The sequence below is a fragment of the Polypterus senegalus genome, chromosome 1 (genome assembly GCF_016835505.1).
Source record: "Polypterus senegalus isolate Bchr_013 chromosome 1, ASM1683550v1, whole genome shotgun sequence".
NCBI lineage: Eukaryota > Metazoa > Chordata > Cladistia > Polypteriformes > Polypteridae > Polypterus > Polypterus senegalus.
The window spans coordinates 188,456,884-188,484,542 of NC_053154.1; the positions used below are offsets into that span (position 1 = coordinate 188,456,884).

Here is a 27,659-nt window from a genome sequence, read left to right on the forward strand (position 1 = left end):
ACTTCTATTTTAAGTAGATGCCAAAAGAGACTTTAGTTAATGCTTAATAAGCCTACTACTTTAAGACTGAAAGGCATTAGGTATTTTCATATGTGGCAAGCACACCTGACTTGCTGCTTAGTAGTAGGGTATATGGAATAAGTTCTTCTTCAGTTCTCCCAATAACTGGTTATCGGTTCTATCAATTATATGATGCTTCTTAATAGGTTTACACCCTCAAATTTGCCACCACATTAGCAATTTTCTGGCTCCTGACAAAGACCAATATTCATATCCGGTAGGGGAAAATATCCATATTTGAAGAAATTCCTGTTTTACTCTCAATTCTAAAACATGAAATGACCTCCAGCAACAGTGAAGCAGAGCAACATCAAAGATTAAATCACGCAAATGTGTTTACTGTAATGTCATATGTATGCAGTCATAACAAGAGGACCGACAGTAACCTTCCAGACAGATGTTGGGTTTTGAACACGCAGATTGTGTTATTCATAGTCACTGGTAACATGAAAATTGGTACCCTACATGATTGCTTTGAAGGTGATGCACTCCATCTGTGAACTAAAGATGATAAATTCTTGGGTTTGTAAACCATTCAAACTGCACAGGCTAATCACAATGAAGGTGAAAAATAGCAACACCTTTATAAAATACGTTGTAGAAATATGCCCTTATCTGTGTCCATCCTTCTAGAAATAAAGTTGTGTGGGCCTAGAATTGGCCGCGTTCTTCCTTTCCTCGAAACCACGTCACTGCTGTAACGTTTTGTTCAACGCCTCGACTTTGCAGCGACGTGAAAAGAAGTGCGTTCTCGTACCTCAAGCACGTGCACGAGCCCTTTCTTTCACTGGCTGTTTTTTTCCGTAATGCGCGCGACTGATGCACGCTCACGGTTAGCCCGCCTCTTTGCGACGACGGTACTAAACCTTATGGTCTCGGGGATTTATGGGAGTTGTATTGTTAGAGTGGTTACGTGAGGCTGGGATTAAGATACATTCTGCGGAGAAGGACTACAAATCCCAGCAACGTGGTTAGTGGTTACTGTCGCCAGCTGCCTTTATAAGCAACCCTGTTTTGCTCGCCGGGCTGGTCTAAGAGCTGCGGTCGTAGAGATAAGGAAGTAGTGAAGTGTTGTCAGGGAAACGCGATTTTAAGGTAAACGGACATAGAAAAAAACTTTAAAAATTAGGCATTTTGATTTTCACTGATATTAAACTGGAAACAAATTGTTAATATTTTTTATAAAATGTATTTCCTCTTTTCTGGATGCCGCCGCAATCGAAAAGACGATGTTTTCAAGAAGACTTAGAGGTTCTAATGAACCGTCTTGCGGTTTCCGGCAAGACTGGCTGAGAAAAAAGCTCGGGTACACCGTCGTTTCCTAGCAGAAGACAACCAAGCAGAGGTTGCCCGCATCCTTTATCTGCCTCCATTGCCGTCTCATTCCTCTAGGAGAAGAATTAATGCTGGGTGCTATAGCACGTACGCTTAGGGTTTGCCTTTTAACAAAATCACCTTGTGACCCACTTGGGGGAAGTACGTATACCGGAATGCTATCTGAAATATGTCAGACTTCTTAATATCTTTACTGCAGATTAGACGGGGATACCGTTTCTTGTTGGGAAGCAATTGGATTCGAGTGATCGAAATTTCTTTTTCCCACAACAGAACATTGGGCCGTCTCATAGTACTGGGAAACGGGCAGGTTCGGTTTCTTTAATTTTGTCATACCGGGTCATAACGAATTGTTGCATCGTTATATTGAGAGGACATGTCGAGGTGATTGACATTTTTATCATTCTACTGGACAGAAGCCAGTTCAGTATTGTCTCGCTAAGTAAAGGCCTGGCTAGGTTGCACCCATTTTTTTTTTTTAACGAATCATATACATTGAATTCACCTGCTGCATACTCGGGTTGGAAATTTGAAACCAAACATCTTACACTTTTTGCAGCACTGGTATCTTTCTGGATGGGTACAAATTGGTGACATCTTTTGTATAATTAGAGGGCACAGCCTTCTACTGACGAAGTGAGATGAATTAAAAAAAATATATTGACTGTGCAATCAGTGACCCACCAAACGTTATGTCTTGTATTGTCGTGGAAAATGGTTAACAGAATAGAATAGGGGACATGCAGAGCTGATCTTTTTTGTCATTTGTGTAGTGTTTGCAAGAGGAAGACCAGCAAGAGATCAGGGACAGTGCTGGAACCATGAAAGACCTTGACTTGGGGAAAGATTACGTCATTCCAAGCCCCAGCTACCGGGGTATCACATGTTGGAGTGAAGAGCGTCAACTTAAGTCCAGATATCAGCCCTCAAAAGAACAAGTATGGCAATGTACTGCTTACATTGTTGAGTGTGAGTGTGTGTGTCTGTATACATACTGTAATTGTTTTGCTAAAGTTCAGATTATTTTTGAGTGTGCATTCTTGTATGGTCGAATGTGCTGACCCTCTTACAATGTGAATGAAGTTTATATATATATATATATATATTAGTTACCATCCTGGCCATGGTTGGATGCCAATCATAATTTTATCTGAATAAGTACATTTTACTATATTTGTGAATGCACTTGTGTGTGAATGGTGCTTGTCATTTTAAGTTAAGTGAATGTACTGTATATATGTGGTGGACCTTCTTTGTCTATGTATGTTCAATATTTACCGGTGTATGCCGTACATTTTATCATACACATATGCTAATGTTGTGTATGCAAATGCTTTCTGTGGAAAGTGTACTAATATTCGGATTTGGAACGACAGATAATCTGTGCTGGTAAATGTTTGATATGATACACATCCATTTTGCTGACTAGAAATGAAATAATATAAATGTGCCTTAAAGGTGTTCCAATGTTTAGTGTTCGCTTTCAGATCATTTGGAGATTGCAGTCCTCTTTGCCCAGCATTACTTCCAGGGCATGAGGGCATTTGCTCTGCTGAGATGTTGAAAGAATGTATTTTTTAATTTAGATGTTGATTTCTGTTCAGTACAAATCCATTTTTGAAAAGGATACCTGAGCTCTTTTTGCTCTCATGTTACAGTCAGCTTGTAGATAAGCTTATGTTTCTGGTGACTCTGCAGGATCACAGTACTGCACAAAAAATGCTCTCCAGGAGCCTTTTATTCTAGCTGCAATATGATTGGCTCATAGCCTAAGAGCCAGCACACCAATAATCAGCTGGTCTGCTTCAGGTCTGTTATTTATGCAACAACAGTCTTCTGATTGGTCAAGTGTTTCCCTGCCTGGCTGGTGATGATTAGCTGTCTCCCATGGATCTCTCTCTGCACACCAGTGCTTATCCACTGTGCGTGTCCCTGCAACGTGAGAGTCCGCAATGTGCCAGTATTGCAGCCATCCTTCTGCTGTGTCACTGATGCTCCCAGTGAAATTAAACACATTTTCCATGCAGAGTTGCAATGTGTAAAACCTTGCCTCCTCCTACAGCTCCACTGACTTTTCTGCTTTTGCTTTATTTTTATGATGTTTGGTGGCTCCTTGCTGTTTGTTGGGACCTCTTGTAGAGGGAAATTTGCATTTAATGCAGTGCCTGTGTTTTGCCATTTTTGTACTAAAGAGTTGTTTTTGTATAGGTTATTATTATTGCCACATGCACAGAATACAGTCATATTCTTAATTGCATGCGCTAATCAACATCCAACTCTTTGCTACACTGTTCTTTTTGTGCTATATTCTTAACTACTATGTGACAGTGCTCACTATAATTTATATTTTTCTTGGTAGCATAGCTGTGTTGTGTTGTGCTCTTATTTATTCATTTCTAATCTGCTCAGATAGTACAGGTCATTTTGGTTGTCCTTGTTAGCACCTCGTGGTGTAGTAATGCAACATGTAACAAGAACCCTAATCCTATTTGGAGATTTCAAGATTTGTGAAGAAAAGAGAGCATGCAGTTGATTAACTCTTAAATTCAATATACTGGAAGTACATGCTTGTATCTCATATGAAGCTTAGGCTGTGAATTGAAAAAAACTACTGTTCTAGTTATATTCAGTGAAAAGTCAAGCAAAATAACATCTTTTATTGACTAACTAAAAAGATTACAATATGCAAGCTTTCAAGGCAACTCGGGACCCTTCTTCAGGCAAGATTTAATCCTGAAGAAGGGGCCTGAGTTGCCTCGAAAGCTTGCATATTGTAATCTTTTTAGTTAGCCAATAAAAGGCGTCATTTTGCTTGACTTTTCACTACATTCATAATGGCTAACGCAGTACAACACCCTAGCACTCTAGTTATATTCAGCAATAGAGGTAGTCTGGTAGAGACAGCCGAGGAACATTTGGTTTCTTAAGATGTGAAATAAGTTGTACTTTTGTTTCCTGTCAAGTGCTTGTTGTGCTTGACTCATTGACTTTATCTGTGAGTGCGTAACAATTGTGCCTTGTGTTTCAGAAGCACCGTCCATGTCAAGATGCCTTAGACACTGCGGCACGAGTTGAGGGCCTCCCACTTGATGTCTCCATGCAATCCCATCTCAAGATGTTGGGAGAGGAGAGTCAGAAAAGTAAATACCACCAGAGCCTCAGTCAGCTGAAGCCTTTTCGTACCACTACTAAGTAAGTAAATGGTCCAGGGAAGGTGATTGGGTGGTGTGTAACCTATGGAGGTGGGAGATCAGGGTATTACACCAATGGAAAGAGCTTAAAAAAAAAAAGTTAATTTTTAAGCACAAGAAACCATTTTCCAACCCACTTTTGTGTTTTCCAAAAATCACACACTTTGGAGAAAGCAACAGAAAGAAGTGGATACAAAATTGGGATTTCTTGGTAATTGGTTGTTTGACTTGGACAAATAGAGAAGGGAGAAGGTGTCTGAAGAGTAAGAGATATTTGGTTGAGTTATTTGGGTGGAAAAGTACAGAAGGCAGGAATAACACTAAAATTGAATGTCGCTCTGGGGTACAATACTTATTAATGGACAAGTTTGAGGAGACAAATTTTATTCTGTGGTAAATAAGATCTCCCCTCAGCACACTTTGATATAAGATCCCTGTTGACCTACAACGTGAAATAAACTTGTTTAATTCTTTCCTGCTGATGGTTTGCCTGTTACATTTTTTCTTCCTGTTTATAGACACGAACATCCTGTTGACAATGCCGGTCTGTTCTCACTGATGACCTTCAGTTGGCTCACTCCCCTTGCATATAAAGCCTATCGGAAGGGAGAACTCTTTTTTGAGGATATCTGGATGTTGTCTAAGCTGGAGAGCTCGGAGTGTAACAGCCGCAGGTAGGGATGTCACATGACAGAATTTTGTATTCAATATCAACACCAGTGAAATTTCCTTATACTTGATACCTGTTTGATACCACGGGAAAACAAGAAATCCTTTTCGCCAGTTTTTTTAATTTAAAGCACCTCCACTTTTCAAATGGATGAAATTGTGTTTTTTTCTGTGATAGAATATAAAACATAAATGGTAATAATAGCACCAAATTTAAAATAGTGCTTTATCAGTCAATAAAAAGGGGGATTGGGGGAGACGTGTCCAGAGGCAGCAGGAGAGGAGGAAGGTAAAGAGAACTTTGAATGTTGCCAGTATGACTGGTAAAGGGTAAAGAGTTAGTTGGTATGATGGAGAGAATGAAGGTTGATATATTATGCATGAAAGAGACTTAAATGTAAGGCCAGGTGCATCGGAGGTGGATTCATATTGTTCTATTGTGATGTGGATGGGAGGAGAAATGCGGTAGGGGTTATTTTGATGGAACAATATGTCACTGCTTTGGAGGTGAAAAGAGTGTCAGACAGAGTGATGATTATGAAGTTGGAAATGGAAAGTGTGATGATGAATGTTGTTAGTGCATATGCCCCACATGCTGGGTGTGTGGTGGATGAGAGAGAAGATTTCTGGAGTGAGTTGGATGAAGTGATGGACAGTGTACCCAAAGGACAGAAAGTGGTGATTGGAGCAGATGGACATATTGGTGAAGGGAACAGAGGAGATGAGGAGGTGATGGATAGGTATGGTGTTAAGTAGAGGAATGAAGAAGGTCCAATGGTATTGGTCTTTGCGAAAAGGATGAACATGGCTGTGGTGAATACATACTTTAAGAAGAGGGAGGAACATAGGGTGACGTACAAGAGTGGAGGTAGCTGCACACAGGTAGTTTATATCCTATACAGGAGGTCAATCTGATTAAAGACTACAAAGTGGTGGCAGGGGAAAGTGTAGTGAGGCAGTATAGGATAGTGGTCTGTAGGATGATGTTGGAGACCCAGAATAGCGAGGAGACTTGAGGGCAGAGCCAATGATCAAATGGTGGAAGCTCAAAAAGGAAGACTGCAAGGTTGAGTTGTGGAAGGAGGTAAGAAAGGCACTAGGTGGCAGTGAAGAGTTACTGGACAGATGGGCAACTACAGCAGAAATAGTAAGGGTGACAGCAAGAAGGTTGCATGGCGTGACATCTGGACAGAGGAAGGAAGAAAAGGAAACCTGGTGGTGGAATGGGGAAGTACAGGAGAGTATACAGAGGAAGAGGATTGCGAAGAAAAAGTTGGGTTGGGGATGCAGAAAGTAGACAAGAGTACAAGGAGGTCAGGCATAAGGTGAAGAGAGAGGTGACGAAAGGCTAAAGAAAAGGCGTATGATGAGTTGTATGAGAAGTTGGACACTATCGAGGGAGAAAATTAATTAATTAATTAAAACTAATTGGCTAGACAGAGGGTCGATCTGGAAAAGATATGGAGCACTTTAGGATGATAAAGGATAAAGATGGAAATGTACTATCAAGCAAGGAAGCATGGTGGTGTTTAGGAGAGATGGCAGTGGAGTTTTTAGCCAGATTGTTTGTTTAATGGAATCTTGAAAAATGAGAGGATGCCTGAGTAGTGGAGAAGAAGTGGACTGGTGCCAATTGTTATGAATAAGGGGGGTGTGCAGGTCTGTAGTAACTACAGGGGGATATAATTGATGATCCACAGCATGAAGTTCTGGGAAAAGGTAGTGGAAGATAGGTTAAGAAGGGAGGTGATGATTAGCGAGCAGCAATGTGGTTTCATGCCAGGAAAGAGCACCACAGATGCAGTGTTTGTGCTGAGGGTGTTGATGGAGAAAGCGTATGACAGAGTGTCTTGAGAGGAGTTTTGGTATTGTATGAGGAAGTCGGGAGTGACAGAGAAATATGTAAGAGTTGTACAGGATAGGTACCAGGGAAGTGTGACAGTGGTGAGGTCTGCTGTAGGAGTGAAGGGTGCATTCAACATGGAGGTGGGATTACATCAGGGATCAGCTGTGAGCCCTTTTTTATTTGCAATGGTGAAGGACAGGTTGACAGACGAGATTAGACAGGAGTCCCCTTGGACTATGATGTTTGCTGATGACATTGCGATCTGTAGAGAGAGAAGGGAACAGGTTGAGGAGACCCTGGAGAGGTGGAGATATGCTCTAGATAGGAGAGGAATGAAGGTCCGTAGGAACAAGACAGAATACATGTGTGTAAATGAGAGGGAGGTCAGTGGAATGTTGAGGATGCAGGGAGTAGAGTTGGCGAAGGTGGAGGAGTTTAAATACTTGGGATCAACAGTACAGATTAATGGGGATTGTGGAAGAGAGATGAAAAAGAGTATGCAGGCAGGGTGGAATGGGTGCAGAAAAGTGTCAGGAGTATTTGTGACAGACTGGTATCAGCAAGAGGGAAAGGGAAGGTTTACAGGATGGTAGTGAGACCAGCTATGCTATATGGTTTGGAGATGGTGGCACTGACCAAAAAACAGGAGACAGAGCTGAAGGTGGCAGAGTTAAAGATGCTAAGATTTGCATTGGGTGTAACCAGGATGGATAGGATTAGAAACGAGTACCTTAGAGGGTCAGCTCAGTTTGAACAGTTTAGAGACCAAGTCAGAGAGGTGAGATTGCATTGGTTAGGGCGAGAGGAGAGATGCTGGGTATATTGTGAAAAGGATGCTAAGGATAGACCTGCAAGGCAAGAGGAAAAATAAAGGGTTAAGAGGAAGTTTATGGATGTCATAAGAGAAGACATGCAGGTGATGGGTGTAACAGAACAAGATGCAGGGAAAAGGAAAATATAGAAAAAGATGACCTGCTATGCCACCCCTAACAGGAATAGTGAAAAGAGGAAGTAGTTTTATCGATTAAAAAGTTGCACTGCTATCATTTAAGTAAACTAGTATTGGCATTTATAAATACCAAATTACAATGTAAGACTTTAATTTAATTTGTGATAGACAAGTTGATTCCACCAGTGTACTAGAAAATTGAGAAGATGTTCTCATCTTGGGGGGATTTCAACGCAGGACTTGCAAAGAATGATTATCATCAATGAGTGCCTCATGTTTGCATGTGCACAATCTAATTTTATTCTCTGACATTTTGTCTCCCATAAATGACAAATACTGCTTAAAATCAATACTAAAATTAAAAGTTCACACTTTTAATATTTCTGTACTGTTGAATTAGCGAATTCCAAGATCATCGAGATGTGTTCAGAAATTTTTTTCTGAGCCCACTTTGTAATGAGGTAAAAGTGACAATAAAAAAAAATCACTTAATTTTTTTTTTTTTTTAAATAAGCATGGTACTGGCAATCATGCACTGAAATTCTTCTTTCCCAAACAGCATTTCCAGGCATGTCTTCTGTGGTTTTTCTTTGAGATTTCTTAATGTGATGCTGTAGCACCGTGGATCATTTTCATGCCTATTGTTTATGCTTTTATGACATATTATGCCTTTCAAAGTAGTAGGTCTACTTGCTGTTACTCAACAGTGTGGTACAGGCTTTCATTTGGTGCAATCAATACAGTTACAGCTATCCATCCATCCATAATCCAACCTGCTATATCCTAACTACAGAGTCATAGGGGTCTGCTGGACCCAATCCCAAGGCAGGAAACAAACCCCGGGCAGGGCGCTAGCCCACCGCAGGGCACACACACATCTGAATCTTGGCATTGACTTGGTACCAAAGTATTTATTTTTTGTGACCACACTAGTTGCAGGTACTCCAGTTTGATGATATGTCTGTGTAACCGACAGAAAATTAAGTGGGATTCAATCAAGAAAGCTTATTCTGTTCTGTTTAGTATTAATAGGGTATTTTTTTTGTTCCGTTTTATTGTTTTAATACTTCTGTGGATAACTGACAATTTCAGTAATTTAAAAATTGATAGCAAAAAAATTAAGTGGAATTCACATGTAAGTCTTAACTCGACATTTAATTTCTGTTTTACAGACTGATGCGGTTATGGCAGACAGAGCTTCAAGACCATGGAAGTGAGGGAGCATCCCTGAGGAGGGTTGTCTGGAAATTCTGTCATACCAGGCTTCTCATCTCTATAGTTTGCCTCATGGTCACACAGCTGGCTGGCTTCAGTGGACCAGTAAGTCCATTCTTGCCCTTTTTATCAGCAACATGTCCCCAGAGCTGCGCAGCTTGCTTAGTAAGTGTGCTGAGATAGGGGTCAGCATTCCACACATACTGGAAGTTGTGTGTGTGTGTGTGCGCGCTATCAAATCCCCATGTGGATTTTTAGTGATAGCCTGTAACCAGAGTGCCATTTGTGTCCTCCTTATTGGGCCTTGACTCTCTGGAGAAAGGCCATGCTGATCTTGGAAAAATGGTAGTAAACATGGCTCTTTCATGTTTGCAACCCACCCCCACCTTCCTGTTGTTCCCTTCCCTTTTCCCTTACCCTACGCCCCTGTCTAGTGCAATCAAATTTTTGACTGGTTCTTCTTTGCTGAAGTGAGTGCTTTTTCAGATTTAGCAGTGTTTCTGCAGGTGTCAGGGTTAACAGACCATCTTTGCCAAGAAGAGCTTCTGTCAGAGTTCCTCTCCAGGGTACGTAGTGAATCTCTTCCTTTATTCTTTTTCCCAGGAGTTAAGGTGCACCCTGTTCAGTCAGTTTAGGACGCGATGGCGTTGGGTGCTTGCCAATATTTAATCATTAAAATACGGAAATGCTGAATTAGACTCCTTGTACTCACCTTGCTGCCCACTACAGGTGAGGAACAGAGTGGACTGCCCTGCGCCTCAGGCCTTTTGGCTGTGTCTGGCTTGAGTAGGTGTGGACAAGATGCTGGACTTGTTCCTGTCGGCTGTCAGGATCTCCTGGGGCTCTAAACAAAATTGGAAAAATGAAATGGGTTACCTGTACAGCACTTAATTTACTTGCTCGTTCAGTCTTTTCTTAACTAGTAATTTTGACAAGTTTATTTTAATGACCACTGGGCAAGTGAATGTGACTGAGGAAGCTAGACAGCAATTAAGATTGACTTTATTTTATATAGATACTTTAGCTATGCTTTTGGTCTGTATACCTGTGATTAAGTAACTTTTTACTGCAGAAATTTTGGTAAACGTAGGTGTATGATTGGACAAATGTTTTGGGAAATTCCTGAAAGAATTTTTCATCCTGTGAAATAGACACCATGAAGGAGCATGCCTAGTGTGAATGTTTCTTTGCTATTGTGAAGTGTAATAGACCTAGTCACAGTGTTTTGTCAGACCTTTGTAGATGAGAGGAAAGCCTTGAGTATGACTGCTTATGATGGAGCAGATAGACCATATGTAGTGCAGAGTGCTAGTTAGCATGTTCGTGGCATGAAAAATGGTCACCTGCAGGGCTGAGTTGAACATCTTAGGTTTTAGCAGGAATTTATTAGCTCCTTACTTTCATTATTCCAACTTTTGTAGAAGCCTCATTTAATGTGGTGTGGAGGGGCTAAGAGGGTGGTAGTGGGCGGCAGGGGTTTAAGTGGTAGCCCCACATTGACACACTGATATTCACTGCTGCCCCTGCAGTGGAACAAATGACAGAAGCTGTTCTTTAGAATTTGCAGGCAACCTGTTGCGTGTGGTGGGATAGGCATGGATCCAGGTGGAACACAGCGCAGAGCCTGAGAGGTAAGGCCCTCTTAATTCCACAGGAATATCTTGTCTTCTTTGTCCTCACTGCATTAAAATTTTTTTTTTTTTTTTTTGTTTTGCTGAAATTTGCAAGACAGGCTCTTTGTACCTGTTTATTGATTGATTGTTTACCCCACTTTTTCTGTATTATGCCTTTATTTCACTGGATGCTGTGCTGCTGATGACAGTTGTTGGACTGGATTCATTACTGGGACGATTCATTAATTCCCATTTGAGCTTTCTGTGGGACCTTGTTTTACAAGACAATATAGAAATGTCCTTGGAGGACATGATTTGGACTACAGCACGTAAATAAAAAGATGCCACAGACTCTGGAAACTACCTGAATGAACTGGAAGAGAACGGACACCTTATGTGCACATGTTTCTTGTTCAAATTCAGATGCAAATCAGTTTTGTGAACTTGTATGTTTCTCTCTGGAGTGTCAAGTGTCCTAAGCTTATGTCTGTTTTATTTATTTATTATAAAATCAAGACTGAAATGAATAAAGTTGTGCCCAATTCATAAAAATCTGCCAGAATTCCATCACTGAACTGCGCTTGCGTCTGTATGTGTGCGCCTGCGCCCAGTGGCTACGTTGCAGGCTCTTGATATGACGTTCCTCTTGCTGTGTATAACTCAATTACTGATGTTTATTTTCAGGTGTAAGTCCACTGTTGTTTCTTCGCTACCAGTCTGACTGTAGGTACAATGTCTTCCTATTGACAAAATGCGAGCTAAACCTATAGGGAAGATGGCAGGAACTAATCTGGCAGACCTTTAGTATAGTTTTTAAATACATATACTGGATATATTAGGTTGGTTTGAGGATGGGTGGGAAGGTGCAGGTAGAAGAATGGGGTAGGTTATTTTGCCTGCGTGAGTTTGTGTGCATGTGTGTGCGTGCACTTGCGTGTGAATGTGATGAGCGTGGATGACAAGAAGCCACACGACTCTTCTTAGTCACGCCTGCTACTTTGTGTCCTCCCCACTTCCCATAGGCCTTCGTGGTGAAGAGGTTGCTTGAGTACTTACAGCAGAGCCAGTCCAACCTCCCCTATGGCTTGGTGCTGGTTCTGGGACTTTTCATGACCGAGGTGATCCGCTCCTGGTCTCTGGCACTCACCTGGGCTCTTAACTACCGTACTGGAACACGGCTGCGTGGGGCTGTGCTGACAATGGCCTTTCAGAAGATTCTTAAATTGAAGAACATCAAGGATAAGTCCGTTGGAGAGGTGAGTGCCATGGTAACTAGAACTGCATTTGACACCTTCTATGGGGTGTGATGACATTGTTTTAAGTTTTCCAAGCTGTTGGCTGATAGTTTGCTTTTAATAGCTCTCTCTCTCTCTTACTGTCTTCTCCCAGCTTATCAATATGTGCTCCAATGATGGTCTTCGTATGTTTGAGGCTGCAGCAGTAGGCAGTTTACTTGCTGGTGGACCTCTCATTGCTATTTTAGGCATGATTTTTAACATCATTATCCTGGGACCAACATCTTTGCTGGGCTCTGCAGTCTTTATTCTGTTTTATCCATCTATGGTAAGAGCACTTTGTTTGTTTGCACTAATGCAGTTTGTGTACTTGCTGTGATGCTGGTATATCATATTCATGTCTACTCTATCTTATGTTTCATGGAACTTAATTTATCTATTATGTGAATATATACATGCGTGATAATGATGTAAATAATTGTATTTTTTTTTTAAATGTGTCAAAACAGTGTGCACATATCAACATAACTCTTTCCTTTAATATGCAACATCCACACCAGCAGAATAATGAAATAGTTTTGATAAGTTTTGGGGGCCAAAACATGTCACCTAGATGGCCCTGTCGATCTGACATTGACACCTGTGACAAATTACCCAATAATATCATCTGCCTAGCAGGAAACATCTTGATTTATATTGTGTCTGAAGTTATTTTGATAGTAAAGACAGTGACAACTTTCTTGAAGCGTTCTCTCTCTCTCTCTCTCTCTCTCTCTCTCATCTCTATCGTTAATATTTTACATATATTTGGAAATGAATGTTTTAACTGTCCTCTTAATTGCACCGAATTATTTAATTGTCCAAAAGTTCTGAATTGCCACAATTTGTGTTGGATGTTAATGATTTTGATGTGTGAGATTTCTGTCTGCTGTTCGCTCACCAAATATGTTGGTGTTCTGTCAAATTTGGTAAGACCATTTAGATAATTTTTGCAGAAATTGGCAATATGAGCTATTTTGTGTTCGTTGTGTGGTTGCGTTTGATAATTTAAACCCAATGAATTGGGAGTGTCTGCATATAGTCCAGTGACACCTGATTTTTACCTAAATCAATTTCTGTTATAGAGTGGTGGTTTGTGTGTGTGTGTGTGTTTTTGTTTGTTGTTTTTAAATGTAAATATAATTTGATGTCTCTTGCTAGTAAGGCACATCTGAAACAGATGAAAATTGCCTTTGAAATGCGTGGTTTGCTTTACCATAAATTTTTGGTTAAGAGCCTAGTTTACAATGCTTTTTTCACAGAACTTTGTCCATCCTTTCATCCGTTTTCAAACCCGCTTATCAAATGAATCTTGTATATGGTTGCTAAGCAAACTCTTTCTGCCTAAATTGTTTCTTAAAGGAGAATTTGTTCTGCAGAGCACAAGCAGGTGAAAAGCAGTATAAAAGGACATTTTAGTAAAAGATTATAGGTAAGTATTAAGCAAGCAGGCTAGATGACAGATGGTCTGTGTACCACGGTAAACATGCTTATATTGTTAAATGTTATACTGTTCATTAATTTTTGTATTCAGTGCTGAGAACAGAGAAAGTAAAGCAAACAATGTAAGCAAATCATTCTGAGCTTTTTTTTTTTTTTTTTTTTTAAAGTTAGAATTGGCCTCTGGTTATAATGAAAACCTGAGATCACTGCTCCATTCCAGGACTGGAGTTTGACACCCCTTTTCTAAATCGCTTATTTACATTTTAACTTGTAAATACACGGTTGATAAATGAGATCATTTTGTGTCTGCCATATCTTTCAAACTCTTGATTCTTGTTTCTTCTGACTTTCAGATGTTTGTCTCCAGGTTGACTGCTTACTTCAGAGGAAAATGTGTGGCAGTAACTGATAATAGAGTGCAAAAAATGAATGAAATCCTAAGCTATATAAAATTCATAAAAATGTATGCATGGGTAAAAGCCTTCTCCCAAGCTGTGCAGAGTAAGTTGGCGCTATCATGAAACTGGTATGTAGGTAGACTTCATATGTGTTACAGATCACCATGAATGTTGTGTTTGCTTGCAGAGATTCGTGAAGAGGAGCGATTAATACTTGAGCGTGCTGGTTATTTCCAGAGTATTACTGTAGGTGTGGCTCCCATTGTGGTGGTAATCGCCAGTGTGGCCACATTTTCAGCCCACATGCTACTGGGCTATGACCTTACTGCCTCCCAGGTATGTTGCGATAATGTTATGATCTGCAGTTTTGTATTTTTCTGAGGAGAACTGTACAGAAATTTGGAAATGTCTTTGCAGGCTTTCACAGTTGTGACAGTCTTCAATGCTATGACCTTTGCCTTGAAAGTGACCCCATTCTCTGTGAAGTCCCTTTCAGAAGCCTCGGTGTCAGTTGATAGATTTAAGGTGAGAAACGTTCTTGGAATTCTGTTGCAGAAATGAGTGGTGTTGAGGGCAGCAGCTTGCAGTGTAATCGTGATGTAATGTTGCAACAGACTGGGCACTAAAAGGATTTCTCTGAGCACTGTTTTCCCCAGCTTTTTTTGGGGTTGGAGTTGTGGGTGGAAGCTAAACCATGGAATAAAATGCATATTTTGATCCTTAAAGGTCTGTAGAAAGCTACCCTGTCAGTTTCCCATTTGGCCATCTCTTCAGGCAGGCCAAGGGACGTTTTGCTGTACAACACTGAATTGCAACATGCAGCTATCATTCCACAGGGAGAGAGATGTCCTCTGTAGACCATATGTACATTGCATTATTAGCGCTGGGAACACAGGGACTTTGTGCCTAGTCTTAGTCATCACTAATGAGCTACTTGCCTTTTGCCCCTCAGCCACAGGCCCACCCTCGTACCTCCCCATAACGCTGATGCTGTCTTTTCCTGCCTGTCCTCACTCATGACCAGCTGTCATATCTTTGCACCTTTCTCACAACCCTGTTCAGAGTTTATTTCTAATGGAGGAGGTTCAAATCATAAGAACAAAGCCATCCAATCCCATCAATGCCATAGAGCTGACGGGCGCCAGCCTGGCATGGGACTCGTCGAGTTCCAGCGCCCACCCCTCACCAAAGGGCACTCCAAAACTCAGGAAAGACAAGAATGAAGGCCAGGGAAAGAAAAAAGACCGGAACAAGGAGTTGATAGAGGCAGAAGGTGATTCTGGAAGCTCATTGGCAGAGCAGAAAGGACAACTGTTGCTTGACAGTGATGAAGCTACCAGTCCAGAAGATGAAGGGAAAACCATCCAAAGTGTGAGCCTGCGTCTTCAGCGGGCTTTACACAACATTGACCTGGCAGTTGAGGAGGTAAGTCTGTGGTATGAAAGGTGATCCCCCTTGCATTCTGACTTGTTTATATTGAATTGTTTATTTTATTTGTTTCTGAGTCCAGAAGGATGGGAATATGGTCTGATGTAGTGAACTGTGACATGTATTATTTGTTAACCTTAGGGAAAACTTATTGGTATCTGTGGCACAGTTGGAAGTGGGAAAACCTCATTGATTTCGGCAATCCTTGGCCAGGTAAGTAATATCTCTGTATTGGAGATACAGTGGTGGATTTTTTTTTTCAGGCTGTCATGTGGATTACAATAAAAGATGACAAAAGGTATAGTTAATGCAACCCTTATACTACAGCATAATGTGAATGGCGTGTTCCTTCCACCTTTCCAGATGACTCTACTAGATGGCAGCATTGCTGTGAGGGGTGACTTTGCTTATGTTGCCCAGCAAGCCTGGATCCTTAATACTACTTTGAGAGACAACATCCTATTTGGAAAAGAGTATGAGGAGGAGAGGTAATCGAGAAGAGAAACATGGTCATATTACAAATGTAAGATGAGCATGATCCACACATTGCCTTGTTGTTGCAGGTACAATGCGGTGCTGAGTGCCTGCTGCCTTCGGCCTGATCTGGCAATTCTACCCAATGGGGACCTGACAGAGGTGTGAGCTGCATGTATGATACTAGATATAAATGAATGTAACTTTTATGGCAAGTTCTCTGCATTGGTTGCTAGTGATTCTGACTAGAGATGAGTATGGAATCTGTATCTTCATTTGTGACCATTAAATTTAACCATTCCAGTAATTATGGCTTTATCTAGTAAAACATGACATCATTGCAGCATTAAACGTGAATTTCAATCTTGGTGAAAGTAAACTCATTTAAATAACTAGAACTTTGTTAACATTGATTTCTGAAGAGTGCCTGTGCCAGTATAAAGAGTAAATTATTGGGTTATGATGTTAATCTGTTTTCTTACGTATTGCGGGGGCAATTGGCATTGTTGTAACAATTATTTATGCTGAGCTCATGGCATAATCATTTTATGGTAGATAGAATTGGGGCTGTCTCACTAACCTTAGGATAGCGTATAAAATCAGTCAAGAGCTGCCTGTCTGTTTTTTGTGATATAATAATGTAGACCCAAATGTCCATTATATTAGTAGTCCATCTCCAATGAGACAAAACCCAGCAGCAGAACACCATGGTAAAGTTTGTGGTTTTAGGTATTGTTTTATTTTAAATGTTCCACTTTCTATCCAGGTTGTTTATTGGATTATACCATAGATCGCTGGTGCTGGTTTTTTCTTTTTTTTTTTTCTTCAGAGGATAGATGTTATAACATCATCATTATGTGGTTTACTCAAAACATTTTTTAACTTGGTAGTTCAATGATCAGTTCTTTCCAGACCATCAAAAATGTAAATGCAGCCTACCTTTCCCCATCCACCCTTAAGGCTTAATGTGGATCAAATATAAGAGCTTCCATCTGAATACATGTAGATGTAGATACTGTATCTCTTATATATATTTCTCTTCTGGTTTGTCCTGCTTCCTCTTCAAAACCGGCCCCCCCCACACGCAGCCCACACGGCATTTCTCAATTCCTATTGGTTCGTCCTGCTTCCTTTTCAAACCCGGTCATCTCCCCCCCTAGCAGCACATGGGATTTCTCGATTCCTATTTTTCCTCTTCCAAACACTTCCCAATGCTGCCTGCAGCCTCCCATACACCCCCACGACGCTTTTCTCGATTCATATTCCACTTTCGGACTACCGCGTTCCCTTCTTCTCTCTCATGACACCATTGGTGTCACGTCACTGCCCTATATCTAGCCTGACCGCACGACCTTTTACTTCGGCCATGTGTGCGCCTGGGAGTCTTTTCCGTAGCTTGCTACAGGAAGATACTCTGTCGACCATTGTGATTGGTTTCGCTCTTTGCTATTGGTTTCACTCCTTGCTAGTTTCGTAGGGCAGTAGATTTCATTTCATCACATTGGGACAGATTTGGAGATGTTCTTCCTGTTGTTCTTTCCAATGCAAGTTAAGTTATCACAATAAGTCATGAGTACTATCAATACATGGCAACATCTGTAGTTTATGGTGGTGAAGCTGAAATTTTCATTTCCTCTTTTAAAGGTAATTTTTTAATGACCATTAAATGGGCTTTGGTGTTGTGAAGGCTATGAAGATGTGAGCAGTCACAGTTCATATTAATTTAAATGTTTCAGTTATTATTCTGTTATAATGAAAATATATAGAATATTGTGTAATAATGAATCAACCTTCTGATTTTTGGGTCAAAAAGACTTTTTTTTATCTTATCAGATTGGAGAGAGAGGTGCCAACCTGAGTGGTGGTCAAAGACAGAGAATCAGCTTGGCCAGAGCTCTATATAGTAACAGATCCATTTACATATTGGATGACCCCCTGAGTGCGCTGGATGCCCATGTAGGAAACCACATTTTCAATAATGCCATCAAGAAGCAATTGAAGCACAAAACCATCCTCTTTGTTACCCATCAGCTCCAGGTAACCTCTCTGCATGTGTCCCCACATGTTGGTTATGTTTAATTATTGTTGTATTTTTGCCAATATGAGGGATGACCATGAAACTTTAAATCTCGAGGTTTTATACCAATAAATTGCTAACACTTTAACTTGTCTATAATAATGTAGTTTAAGGAGCAGGAAATGCTCAGAGAGGGTTTTTGAACAGGGGGAAAAAATGTAGAAAACTATACAAGGAAATGTAAATGACTCAGAGTTTATAGGAGCTTTACTTTTTTATTTTATAAATGTTGGAAGAAAGGAAGAGGGAACAAATATAGTGATCTTTTAGAATATTTCATTAAAATGTTTACATACATCTGTCTATCTAGTAATAGATAGCCCGCTCACAGACAGACACAAAAACAAAATGTCCACAACACACATGTTTATTTACAATATTTACAGTGGTTGCTCAGTCCTTGGTCCTTTGGACGCCTCCACTCCTCTCTCGCAAGCTCTGTCCACTTCCACCAGACTCCGGCTCCCCGAATGAAGTGAGGCATCCCCCGTTATCCTGCCCCGGATGTGCTCCAGATGCACGATGACGAACTTCTGGCAGCACTCCCCAGTATGGCGGAAATGCTGCCCTTGCACTCCGGTTGTACACCATCCCTGGTCCTATATATATATAAAGTGTAATGAGTAATACTGTGCAATTTGGTGAGAACAATATGATGTAACAATGGTCAATGGAAACCAAAATTACCAGCTTATTGAGGGCTGGGTTCAACATCAAAATCAAAGTCAAAAATTGAAATAACAGGACCCCCAACAATATCTGGGTATGTATCTGATGAAACAGCAGATGGCGTCCTCGGGTATCTCCTCCCAGACCTGGATCAGGACATCCATGAGTTCCTAGACAGACTATGGCAATACTTGGCAGTGTTGGATGCACCAATACATAATGTTTCAGAGTTTCTTAATTGGATTCAGGTCTGGGGAACGTGCATCCAGGAACTGCCTACACACTTTAGCCACATGAGACTGAATATTGTCTTGCACGCCCAATGTACCAGTGTAAGGCCTAACAATAGCTCTGAGGATTTCATCTCAGTACTTCAAAGCAGTCAGGGTACCATTGCCTAGCACATGAAGGTCTCTGTGACCATCCAAGGATGTCCCTTCCCAGACCATCGTTGAACCACTGCCAAACAGATCATGCTGGATGATGTTGCAGGCTGCATATCCTTCACCATGGCATCTCCAGACTTTCATGTCTGTCATATGTGCTCAGTGTGAACCTCTTCTTATCTGTGAAGAGAACGGGGTGCCAATGGCAGACCTGCCAGTTGTTGTTATATTCTTTGACAAATGCCAATCGACCTGCATGGTGATGTGCTGTGAGCACAGGTCAACTAGAGGATGTTGGGCCCTCATGCCACTTTTATAGAGTCATGCATGCCAGCTGGAGGGCTCTGGCAGTGCTCCTTCTGTTTCTTCTTGCATAAAGGAGCAGATACTGGTCCTGCTGCTGGGTTGATGCCCTTCTATAGTCCTGTCCAGCTCTCCTCATGTAATGTCCAGTCTCCATCCTCTTGAGATTGTGCTGGGAGACACCGCAAACCTTCTTGCGACTGCATGTATGGAGGTGCCATTGTGGAGGAGCTGGACTACCTGTACAACCTGAATTGGCTGCAGGTACCGTCTCATGCTACCAGTAGTGACAGGAATACTAGCAAAACACAAAACTAGAGTAGAATTAGTCAGGAAGTATAAGGATGTCTATGGCCACTATTGGCAGAACTGTTCCCTTTTTGAGGGTTGTCTTAATTCTTTTAAGCAGTGTTTGTGTGTACGTATATAATTTTTTTGTCCGTGAGGGATTATTTAGGCAATTCTCCATTATTTTCAACCTGTAGTTGATTTTCGTTTTCAGTACTCGTATGTCATCTTAAAGTGACAGTAAAAGTAATATAAACCTATATAAAAGATACATTAAAAAAGACTAGATACCATACTTCACCAGTAATTTGACAGCTACAAAATAGGCACACAATGACTTTTCTAAATTTTTGATAAGCCGCCAACATGACTACTTGCTCACTTTCTTTTTCAGTAACAACCAGGTGTCCCAGGTCTGACCTAACTCAAGGCGGATTAACACTTATTTGCCATTCCCCAGCAGAAAATGTTTGCCTTCTCTTTAAGTACAGAGTACAGTGAAAGTCTTACGTTCATGTGCTAATCAACATGCAACATGACATTTTTATTTGCTTATTATCTTTAAAACCAACTCAAATCTTCTTACCAGATCAATGACAGGATGCCATTAGTTTAGTGTTTTCACAATACCAAATTTCAAACTTCAATATGGTATCAAATGTCAAACCTTTCCTTAGTATCATTTTTGGTACCCTTTACATGATGTAACTTAATAAATAATGTGTTTAAATTGCAATTCTGTATGCTTTAAAATCTTAACATTGATGGAAACTAATGACCGACATTTATGTCATTAAATGCAACAAATTCAAGTGCAACAGTCTGTTGTAAAGAATTGTTCAGGAAAGCAAAACAAAAAGACGACTAATGCACTGAGACTACATTTACATTACCAAACTGAAGTGACTCCAATCCGATCAAATCCGATGTAACACTTCACATACAGTATGGTCCTTATTTAATTTATGGTCATGTGACAGGGATGAGAACAGTCAGATTGGAGTCTTTGTGTTTTTTTTTTTGTTTGTTTTTTGTTGCCTATACACATTGGCCTGATGGTGACTTTTATCCGCCAGCTTCGGCTGCTCTGCAAAACAACAATAGAGGAGAGCTATAGCTGTGACAACAGTCACTGTCCCACCATTACTGACACCTTTCTCATACCCACACATCTCTTGGTACGGCAGTGCCAGCAATTGATACAAAAACATCAAAAACGAGCCACCCAGCTTTTTTTTTTTTTTTGTCTCTTTGACAAATTTTAGTGCTTTTACAGCTCACGTACTGTTTGCTGTCCTCCAGGGCAAAATGAGATACATACACTAGCTTCTTGCGTGTCCATTTTTTCGGTTTTAATATGAGGAGCGTGTTTTTTGTTGTTGGTGATGCAGATGCACAGACGTATCAATGTGCACATGCGTGGCATTTTCGGAGGACAGATGCATTCACATTAAAGTTGGATGCAGGTCACTTGTTCTTGAACTTGTTCAAGAACTCTTCCATGCAGTGTCATCGTGCTTTTGTTGGGTTGTAAGTGAGCCCTGATGTACTAAATATACACTCTGAAACACAGCTGGAAGTATATGAGCACACAGAGGGGTGGCACCACTACACTATATGGTAAATGTGATGAAATCTAATTTTTAAATTACATGCAATAAAATAAAAGAAAGTAATGTGAAATTGCAGTAGACTTTGCAGTGTGTGTTTTAAAATTGAGGAAGTGAAAGAGAGCCTGTTTCCCAACTTGCCCCTGAATGAACAGCACAGAATAAAACTGGCCCTCGGTTTAAAAAAAAAAAAACTGCAGACCTCTGTCTTGATGCTTTAATTGGCTACAGAAACACATTATCCTAAAAATAAACCTCATATCCCTAGTTCCAAACACAACAGTTTACAGGTTATAATTAGGTTATAGTTATAAATATTTATGTAATTTTAAAAGAAAGATTGACTTGCTTGCAAATATTGCATATAGGCTTGCATGTACCTGTTGGTTTTTTGTCCCCATTTGCCTCAAAGCAAGAGAATTTCCAGAAACCACTCTGGCTGCCATCTTTGTCTGTTGAGTGTGGTGGTGAAAGTTGCGACGCTGCTGTAGGCATTCTGTTAACACCTGTAAGCGGATGGAAACAGGGTTGAAACTGGAGTCATGCCGAGTGTGAAGCGTGTTCGTAATGTAGGCTGCAGAATCAATACCAAAAAAAATGAGAAATTAAGTAATTTTAATGTTCACATCGATACTGATATTTCTATACTTTTGACATTCCTACATTAGTTGATTATGGGAGGTATTGCCAGGATGCAGTTACCCATCCATGATAACTACAAAAATGAAAAATTATTTTCTCTTTTGGAAGTACTTGGTGGACTGTGATGAAGTAATCTTCATGAAAGAAGGTAGTATAACTGAGAAGGGAAGCCATGAGGACCTGATGAAGCTTAATGGTGATTATGCAGCAATGTTCAACAGTCTACAGTTGGGAGAGACGCCCCACACAGAGGTACTCCTGTGTGAATTTAATTCTGAACCCTACACCTCTGCTAGTTCCCTACTAATAAATGTTTTTTTTTCTCCCTATGAGACCAATGGCCAGAGGAGCAGCAACTCTCTAAAGAAACCTTTGGAGAAAGGAACCAAAGCTAGCTCTGTGAAGAAGGATGCACCTGTACACAAAGATGAAGGTATGAAATCTAGTTTTTATTTTGCAGAGAGGCAGCAGTGATTGCCACTGCCTTTTGGAAAGTGACTTGAATCCTCTGATGTACTTTTAGTCCAGCTAATGCCTGTGCAGGAAAAGCTGAAGGGCCGCGTGTCTTGGGCTGTCTACGGTGCTTATATGCAGGCCGCAGGAGGTCCATTGGTATGCTTCATCATTCTTCTCCTATTTGTGCTCAATGTTGGCAGTACCACTTTCAGCAATTGGTGGCTGAGCTATTGGATCAAGCAGGGAAGTGGGGTAAGAGTGTTACTGTACATTTGTATTATAGAGTTGCTTTGACATGGTATCTAGTTTTTTGCTGAGTTGTTTTTGCCCCCTCCTCTGTCCGTCCCCCCTCCAGAACCTGACTGCTATATTAGCCAATACATCATCAGTCAGTGACAGCATGAAGGACAATCCACATATGCACTATTATGCTGGTATCTATGCCTTGTCCATGGTGGTCATGCTGCTGCTAAAGGTGCTGCGTGGTATCGCATTTGTCAAGGTAATAGGCAGTTTGTGGCCTTTTAAACTGCATCCTACGGGGCAAAGAGACATTTCTTTCTTAAATCCTGCTGTTATGCCATCCAGGGAACTCTGCGGGCTTCCTCCAGGTTACATGACCAACTCTTCAGGAAAATCTTGCGCAGTCCAATGAAATTTTTTGACACAACACCAACAGGCCGTATCTTGAACCGCTTTTCCAAAGATATGGATGAAGGTGAGCTTTGCTGTTTTAGGTGGTACAGTAGGAGTTGATACGCTGGATAAAATTTCATAAATATTTTTTTTCTTTTCTGCAGTGGATACTCGTTTACCTTTCCAGGCAGAAATGTTTATTCAGAATGTTATCTTGGTTTTCTTCTGTTTGGGGGTCATTGGCTATGTCTTCCCATGGTTCTTAGTTGCAGTGGGTCCTCTTCTAATCTTCTTCACCATCCTCCACATGATATCAAGGTAGGTCTGGTTTTTATGACCTCTGTAGCGTATTTTGGCAGAGGTATGTGACTTGATCAATTGCCATCTGCTGGATTACAGGGTCTTCATCCGGGAGTTAAAGCGAATGGATAACATGACACAGTCCCCTTTCCTGTCACACATTACCTCCAGCATTCAAGGCCTAACTACTGTGCAAGCCTATAGCAAAGGAGATGACTTCTTGCAGAGGTCAGTGGATCTCTGATGTTTAAACCTGGACTGGCATATTTGTAGTAGCTCACATGATTTGCTCCTTTCCACCTCTGCAGATACCAGGAGCTATTGGATGAGAACCAGGCATCCCTGTACCTGTTTAGCTGTGCCATGCGTTGGCTGGCAGTGCGACTAGACATTATCAGCGTGGCTCTGATCAGCATCACTAGCCTGATGATGGTTCTCATGCATGGCACAATCTCCCCAGCATATGCTGGTCTTGCTATTTCCTATGCTGTACAGGTAGACACCTACTTGTTACTATTAGTATAGAAAAATAGTAGTAAATGCATTTACTGCTACTCACTCACTTGCTTATTCTTTTCAGCTCACAGGCCTGTTCCAGTTCACTGTTCGTCTAGCCACAGAGACAGAGGCCCGTTTTACATCAGTAGAGAGAATTGACCAGTACATTAAGGTATGGGATACTTTTTAAAATGGGGTAGACTTTTGCCACCCTGTATAGGTTGATTTGTACTTGATGTCTGTGTATCTCCTATATATCTTTACTTAAGTCTTTAGCTCTGGAAGCCCCAGCACGTATTAAGAATAAGACTCCCCCTTCAGACTGGCCACAAGATGGGGAGATGTGCTTTGACAATGTAGAAATGAGGTACAGAGAAAACATGCCATTGGTCCTCAAGAAAATCTCTTTCTGTGTTCGGCCAAAGGAAAAAGTTGGGATCGTGGGTCGCACTGGATCAGGTATGGTATCCACCGTATTGAACTGTAGTTTATAGTGCTGGTAATATTCAATAATGTCCTTTTGTCCTGCCTCCTTCTTTGCACTACAATGATCTTTTGCTTTTTATTTTTCCATATGTCAAACACTCTTTACATTGATACTTTGTATCATTCTTGGCTATGGCACAATGTGAAATTTGTATCTTGTGCCACAGGAAAATCTTCTCTTGGCGTAGTGCTCTTTCGCCTTGTGGAGCCTTGTGGTGGTTCTATTAGGATTGATGGTGTGAATATCAGTGAAATTGGCCTAGCAGACCTGCGCAGCAAACTTTCAATCATCCCTCAGGAGCCGGTGTTATTCAGTGGCACAGTAAGGTAAGTTATCTGTTAGGTAATCGTTCTTGCTGCTACTGGATTACTTGTGAACTCCACTGAGCTGTTTTATGGTTTTTGGTAATGTTTCAGATCAAACCTGGATCCGTTCAGCCAGTATGAAGAAGAACTTGTTTGGGATGCTTTGGAGCGAACCCATATGAAGGAGTGTGTAAGTAAATATCAACCTGCTTCTGAAGCATTTGTATTTAAGGTAGTGGCCAGTACTGACTGAATTGTTTTTGTGAACCTTTCTCAGATTGCTCAACTGCCCTTAAAGCTAGCGTCAGAGGTCATTGAAAATGGAGAGAACTTCTCGGTTGGAGAGCGTCAGCTTCTGTGTATGGCACGTGCCTTGCTACGTCGCTGTAAGGTCAGGCACTGTCCAGCTGCTTACAAAGACTTCCTATACACACAAAAAATAAACTAAAAATGCTCCGTACACACAATTCTTCTTCTTCTTCTTCTTCCAGCTTCTCCCGTTAGGGGTTGCCATAGCGGATCATCTTCCATATTTTCCTTTTCTCTACATCTTGTATTGTTACACCCATCACCTGCATGTCCTCTGTCACCATATCCATAAACCTTAGGCCTTCCTCTTTTCTTCTCTGGTTTTTGTCTCCCAACCATCCAACTTGAGCTGACCCTCTAATGTGTACTCATTTCTAATTCTATCCATCCTTGTCACACCCAATGCAAATCTTAGCATCTTTAACTCTGCTACGTCCAGTGCTGTCTCCTGCTTTCTGGTCAGTGCCACCGTCTCAAACCCCTATAACATAGCTGGTCTCACTACCGTCCTGTAGACCTTCCCTTTCACTCTTGCTGGTACCTGACTGTTACAAATCACTCCTGACACTCTTCTCCGCCCAGCTTGCACTGTCTTTTTCATCTTTCTTCCACAATCCCCATTACTCTGTACTGTTGATCCCAAGTATTTAAACTCGTCCACCTTTGCCAACTCTACTCCCTGCATCCTCACCATTCCACTGACCTCCCTCTCATTTAAACACATGTATTCTGTCTTGTTCCTACTGACCTTCATTCCTCTCCTCTCTAGAGCATATCTCCACCTCTACAGGGTCTCCTCAACCTGCTCCCTACTCTCGCTACAGATCACAATGTCATCAGCAGGGGACTCCTGTCTAATATCATCTGTCAACCTGTCCATCACCATTGCAAACAAGAAAGGGCTCGAAACCGATCCCTGATGTAATCCCACCTCCAACTTGAATGCATCTGTCACTCCTACTGCAGACCTCACCACTGTCACACTTCCCTTGTACATATCCTGTACCACTCTTACATACTTCTGTGCCACTCCTGACTTCCTCATATAATGCCACAACTCTTCTCAAGGCACCCTCTCATATGTTTTCTTCCGGTCCACAATGACGCAATGCAGCTCCTTCTGGCCTTCTTCTATCGGGTGGTCCAGATCTAATTATGCAATTTTCATTGCGCAATAACTTATTAAGTTTATTACATAGAAAATCACCCGAAAAATTCTGGACCATCGAAGTGGGCGAACTGACGACATAAAGAATCGTCTTTGTGCCGAACTGGAATCGTCCCCGCATAAATCAGTCATCCAGACAATCTGTATAATTACTTCTCCATCAACATCCTCAGAGCAAACATGGCGTGGTGCTCTTTCTTGGCATGAAACCATACTGCTACTCACTAATCATCAGCTCATTTCTTAACCTAGCCTCCACTACTCTTTCCTACATGCTGTGGCTCATCAATTTTATCCCCCTGTAGTTACTACTCACATTTCATAGAAAAAAATAATATATGTACACACATACACAAGGCTTTTTTTTTTTCCTCTCTCTCTTCTCCTGCAGATCTTAATTTTAGATGAAGCCACTGCAGCCATGGACACAGAGACCGATCTTTTGATTCAAGAGACAATTCGTGAAGCATTCAGAGACTGCACCATGCTAACCATTGCACACCGTTTGCACACAGTTCTTAGCTGTGATCGCATAATGGTGCTGAATCAGGGTCAGGTACGATCTTATCATGGAATCTGCCAGCATTACCATATTGACTGTGTTCATTTCTCACTACTTGTCTTCTTTTCAGGTGCTTGAATTTGATGAACCATCAAAGCTTCTTGCCAACGAAAACTCTCGGTTTGGGGCTATGTTGGCAGCCTTGGAAAATAAGATAACCGTACGTGGGTGAAGGGGAATGTCACACCCCCCCCCCATCCCAGGCAAAAGAGGAACCTAATGAGAGGAGCGGGACCGGCCGAAGAGCCTTGTGCCTTGTCATGCTGCCCCTTGTTGGCGGTGCCAAGTGGAGGGAAGCCCAGAATTGGAACATCTGGAACTTTTCTAGCAGTCTCCCTGGGCTGAGAATAATGGATTGTGGTGTCCTAAGTTTCTACTGCTGTTTTAGCAGCTCCTCTTTTCCAGTGGAGCTTCCTGGATGGCTGTCCTGGTATCTTGGACACTCCGTGTTGCACATGGTGTCACGTTTTGTAGCATGACTGCGTACTTGCCTTCTGGAGAGGTGAAAATCTAGTAAACTGAAATAAATTGGTTTTGCTATTTTGGTTGCTTCTGTCTGTTGATTAGGTATGGTTAGATCTTGCAAGCTTCCATTAGCATCTTAAACAATCATGGAGTTGCCAGTCCTCTCTGCTGCAAACAGCAGTTGGTGAAAGAGCCATTTGCAATAAACAGGATTCCTACTGAGCCAGGAAAACCACTTGGACTTTTATTTTTCACATTCTTTCCCTTTTGTAGATGTTTCAAAAAGCATTTAAATTCTACCAATATACTATACACTGATATATAATCTAAAAATAAATGCAGGATTTTCCTTGAATATCTTTTTTTGGTATTGTCTCCTAGCTTATTAACACACTTTGTGCAAGAGTCGGCCACCTGAACCGTAACATGGGCACATTCGGTGTTGTATCTGTGATACTCCTACCTGAGGCAGTTATTGAACTCTTTGGATTCCATATTATGCTTCAAGTCAATGTTTGATTTATGCTCTTGATAGATCTTAAGCCTACAAAAATGAATAATGTCACAGTGGGAAGTGGCCATGTTAACAACAACTTACCATGC

The 27,659-nt window shown here is 41.2% G+C and overlaps 1 protein-coding gene across 6 annotated transcripts; it reads left to right on the plus strand.

Annotated features, from left to right (window-relative positions):
* The first annotated feature begins 1,048 nt into the window (after window positions 1–1,048).
* On the plus strand, window positions 1,049–27,415 carry abcc5 (ATP-binding cassette, sub-family C (CFTR/MRP), member 5). Of its 6 annotated transcripts, none has more exons than XM_039764878.1 (30): window positions 1,050–1,155; window positions 2,169–2,333; window positions 4,424–4,587; window positions 5,105–5,260; window positions 9,223–9,370; window positions 11,901–12,134; window positions 12,268–12,441; window positions 13,949–14,096; window positions 14,181–14,329; window positions 14,411–14,518; window positions 15,056–15,418; window positions 15,563–15,634; window positions 15,785–15,909; window positions 15,985–16,057; window positions 17,729–17,932; window positions 21,979–22,122; window positions 22,204–22,303; window positions 22,394–22,578; window positions 22,682–22,828; window positions 22,915–23,044; window positions 23,127–23,280; window positions 23,362–23,490; window positions 23,571–23,757; window positions 23,843–23,932; window positions 24,030–24,219; window positions 24,414–24,573; window positions 24,664–24,742; window positions 24,830–24,943; window positions 26,421–26,585; window positions 26,662–27,415. In XM_039764878.1, the coding sequence occupies exons 2-30, from the start codon at window positions 2,217–2,219 to the stop codon at window positions 26,761–26,763; spliced, it is 4,311 nt and encodes a 1,436-aa protein (XP_039620812.1). In that variant the 5' UTR covers window positions 1,050–1,155; window positions 2,169–2,216; the 3' UTR covers window positions 26,764–27,415. The 6 variants fall into 6 exon arrangements, 5 of the variants coding, with proteins under 5 accessions (XP_039620828.1, XP_039620812.1, XP_039620835.1 ...); XM_039764886.1 differs by lacking the exon at window positions 1,050–1,155 and adding an exon at window positions 1,443–1,536; XM_039764894.1 differs by lacking the exons at window positions 15,563–15,634; window positions 15,785–15,909; window positions 15,985–16,057; ... (14 more) ...; window positions 26,421–26,585; window positions 26,662–27,415 and having other exon boundaries at window positions 1,049–1,155; window positions 14,946–15,079.
* Window positions 27,416–27,659: the final 244 nt, after the last annotated feature.